The 4,497-nt window shown below is 37.5% G+C and overlaps 1 protein-coding gene across 1 annotated transcript in view; it reads right to left on the bottom strand.

Moving 5' to 3' along the window:
- Positions 1-3,038: 3,038 nt before the first annotated feature.
- Positions 3,039-4,497, bottom strand: part of igflr1 (IGF-like family receptor 1) — a gene marked incomplete at its 3' end in the record, with an annotated part of 3,564 nt that continues 2,105 nt past the window's right edge. Inside the window, 1 exon segment of the mRNA XM_035672227.1 lies at positions 3,039-4,275. Coding sequence (XP_035528120.1) covers positions 3,950-4,275 — 326 coding nt within the window.

Raw genomic sequence — 4,497 nt, forward strand, 5'->3', positions numbered from 1 at the left:
ATGTTTATATACACAGCATATATACTATACTAAATATACTTATACTATAATATATATATAGTAGGGGTTATTTTAAAGTAAGTGTAAAGGAACATAAAAATGGATGAAATATGTGATCTTTAAATTTACGTTCTTTTATACCATGTACAAATAAACCTTGGAGGGTTTGTAAATATTTTATCATATTCTTTAAACTGTTTAATTTTTCTATGCACTTTTTTTTATAATGTTATTTGCTTAATAAAGATGTTAAGATGTTTTGAACAAATTCCATGTTTTATTTATGGAAGATCCGAATAGGAAAAAAAGTGGTAATGTGAGGTGGGGGGGGGTGGGGGGGGTAGCAAAAATCATTAACTGGATGTCTACATGGGATGACAAAATTAACATTTGTTCATAATTTAGTTGGTCTGTTATGTCTCATTAATGTAAATTGGAGTGGTTACACATTGATTTATGGAAGATTATTTTAAAAAAAAAAAGTGACGAAGTATGATCAGTGTATACAAATGACAGGCACCTGAAGGCTCAAAAAAGGCTTGTAATCAACAGAAAGGGACCTCCTACGCTTCCGTAATGCAGGCTTGGAGAGTATCCTTTCATAAGACCCCTCCTATCTGATAATTGGACTATGTCTGAAATTGCACTCCCTATTTGGCTATACAGTTCATATATATTATTATTACTTAAGTGTGAAATGCTAAGTTAGCGTCTGCTTGTTTTTGCGCCACTTTTTCCTGTGTTGAGTTTAAAAAGATTATTGCATTTATCTGAATATTTAAAAAGACTAGTAGCGTGTTAGAGTATTGGTGAATATCAGTTGTTTAGAATGTGCTCTCCAAATTCTCCTACAGTGTGGGACCACGGTCATTTGACTCCTTTGTGTTAACCTCAATGTCCAAACTCCCTTAGAACTGGAACAAAAAAAGTCCACAGCATTGTACACTTCTTTATCCTAAACAATGCCACCATGCATATGGTGCCACATTTTTACGATACTTTGTGGTTCCAAAATATTCATTTACTGGCTCTTTTAAGCTACAGCTATTATAGTCCTGTAATAAAGGAGCGAATTCAGAGCACATTTTATGATTAGCTCTCTTTCACAAGGCTTGAATAGTCTTTTGTGCAACCCATTTCCCTTAACATTTCCTTAACCTTCCCCCTTCCTGGAAGTTTCTTTGGTGGTCCCTTGGACAGTACAGTGTATTGTTGAATGTTCAGGAAAGATCAGAGGAGGGGAGGCTATTTCGATTCAGACCAAATAGCATCATAGGCTTTGGCTACACATCCATCATTGTTCAGTTCGAGTTTGTTGAGGAACAGCAATAGGCAATCGTTGCGTTCTATTTTTCTCAGCAGCTTGGCCAGGTGGGCTACGATCCCCATTATCAGGGTGCTTGCTGGTTACCCTCCAACACGGCTTTTAAAGGGGTCTTACTGTTCCCCTCATAGAGTAGGTGTCAGTAGTAATCCAAGAGGGAGGAGGAAGGAGCAAATGAGACGGCCGATGTTTGGTGTTCTTTACTCGTGCTTCTGGATCCGAACAACGGCTATTGACCAGCTCTTCCAGGGAAATCCAGGTTGGTCCAGGCACAGTCTTGTAAAGGTGATGGGACATGGATGCTCGGAACACACAAGAAAAATACAATGGCTTTTGTAGATTTAATTTGTGTCATGTTTTCAGCATATTGGACACTACATTAAATTACTCACTGGATAGGCCGAGCAGTTATGAGCTCCAGGGCATAGGATTATGTACTTTATTAATTTTCCCCTACTTGGGGGGAAATTGTTTTTTCACTCTTTTTTTGGTTTTTTTATACATCAACACAGAAATACACCATCTTGATGGGCATGACAGGGAGAGAGTATGGGTGAGTGATAGGCTGGCATCATTTATTACTTTAACAATGTCACAGGCCCAAAAACAAGCAAAAAACAACACATGCAGGATGCGTTTAAACAGATAATATCAGAGACTGGACTCAAAGTTTAATAGTCTTATACATGGCACATGTGAGCATAATAGTGGTAAAGTCCACTCACTCAGGATGTCTCCTCCATGGTCCATTGTTGATTCAGGGTGGAGCAGAAGGGAGAGGAGACCCTGCCTTGATGTTATGATGATCTTCTGTTATAACTCAGACACTTGTGCCTTGCTGAGTTATTCTATTAAGAAGACATCACGTTATAATTCAGGTCAAACCACCCATATCCCAGCTATTATATACAATTCCAGAGTGATGTCTTCTGTCATGGACTCAGTTGTAAGCATCTTTTAAAGCAATGAAACCTTTTTCGTTTGATGTATGTATTCACGCAAGGCAAATAATCCCAACAAGGCAGATGGAAAAATTAGGAATAGCCATGGTAGTTTCACCTGCAAAATGATAACAAAAGGTCAAGTTTAATTAGTTATGCGCACGATTAGGAGTGTGTTCCGATTCTCAGATTTTTAGATAGAGCCTTATATGTTTATTCTTACGACTGCACGCAGGAAAGAAGACAACACTAATTGAAACATTGGGACAGGCCAAAGGATATTGGCTCTGTGTAGGCCTGCGTCACACACATCTACTGACACAACAGACGTTACAAAGCAGTGACTATATGAAATCACATCAACATCATAATATTGAACCTTAAAAGGATGTATTGAAAAATTTATCTGTTTTCCTTTTTTTAATATAGAAATGAATGCATCAACTGTGTTATATATACACACATATATATATATAAATATATATATATATATATATATAGTAGGGTTATTTTAAAGTAAGTGTAAAGGACATAAAAATGAGAAAATATGTGATCTTTAAATTTACGTCTTTGTTACCATGTACAAATAAACCTTGAGTTTGTAAATATTTGTATACATATTTCTAAACCTGTTTAATTTTTCTATGCACTTTTTTATTTATAATGTTATTTGCTTAATAAAGATGTTAAGATGTTTGAACAAATTCCATGTTTTATTATGGAAGATCTAGGAAAAAAAGTGGTAATGTGAGGTGGGGGGGGGTGGGGGGGGTAGCAAAAATCATTAACTGGAATGTTACATGATGACAAAATTAACATTTGTTCAATAATTAGTTGGATTCTGTTATGTTCATTAATGTAAAATGAGTGGTTAACATGATTTATGGAAGATTATTTAAAAAAAAAAGTGACGAAAGTATGATCATGTGTATACAAATGCAGGCACCTGAAGGCTCGAAAAGGCTTGTAAATCAACAGACAAGGATCCTCCTACGCTTCCGTAATGCAGCTTGAGAGTATCTTTCATAAGACCCCTCCTATCTGATAATTGCCTATGTCTGAAATCACTCCCTATTGACTATACAGTTCACTATATATTATACGTAAGTGTGAAATGCTAAGTTAGGTCTGCTGTTTTTCGCCCACTTTCTTCCTGTGTTGAGTTTAAAATAGATTATTGCCACTATCTAATATTTAAAAAGACAGTAACGTGTAGAGTATTGGTGAATATCAGTTGTTTTAGATGTGCTCTCACAAATTCCCTACAGTGTGGACCACAGGCATTTGACTTTCCTTTGTGTTAACCTCATGTCCAAACTCCTAGACTGGAACAAAAAAAGTCCACAGCATGTACACTTCTTTATCCTAACAATGCCACCATGCAATGTGCCACATTTTACAGATAACTTTGTGTCCAAAATATTCATTTACTGCTCTTTATAAGCTAAGCTATTAAGTACCTGTAATAAGGGAGCGATTTCAGAGCCACATATGACTAGCTCTCTTTCACAAGCTGAATAGTCTTTTGTGTCAACCCATTCTCCCTACATTTCCTTCAACCTTCCCCCTTCCCTGGAGTTTCTTTGTGGGTCCCTGGAACAGTACAGTATTGTTGAATGTTACAGGAAAGATCAGAGGAGGGGAGGCTATTTCCATTCCAGACCAAATAGCAATAGGCTTTTGGCTACACATCCATCTTGTTCAGTTCGAGTTTGGTGAGAACAGCAATAGCATCGTTGCGTTCCATTTTTCTCAGCAGCTTGGCCAGGTGGCCTACGACCCATTCAGGGTGCTTGCTGGTGACCCCCTCCAACACGGCTTTTAAGGGGCTCTTACTGTCCCTCATAGAGTAGGTGTAAGTAATCCAAGAGGAGGAGAAGGAGCAATGAGACGCCAGATGTTTGGTGTTCTTTACTCCGTGGCTTTCTGGATCCAACAAGATGACCAGCTCTTCCAGAACATCCAGGTTGTCCAGCACAGTCTGTAAAGGTGCTGACAGGATGCTAGGACCTACACAAGAAAAATACATGCTTTTGTAGATTTAATTTGTAGTCATGGTTCAGCATAATTGGTACAACACATTAACATTACACACTGATAGCCGAGCATTATGAGCTCCACGGGCATAGGATATGTACTTTATTAATCCCCTATTGGGAAATTGTTTTTTCACTCTTTTTTTTGTTTTTTATACACACACACAGAAATACACACTTGTGGACATGCAACAGG

Source organism: Morone saxatilis, unplaced genomic scaffold, assembly GCF_004916995.1.
Source record: "Morone saxatilis isolate NCDOM2014 unplaced genomic scaffold, NCSU_SB_2.0 Contig24, whole genome shotgun sequence".
Lineage (NCBI taxonomy): Eukaryota > Metazoa > Chordata > Actinopteri > Moronidae > Morone > Morone saxatilis.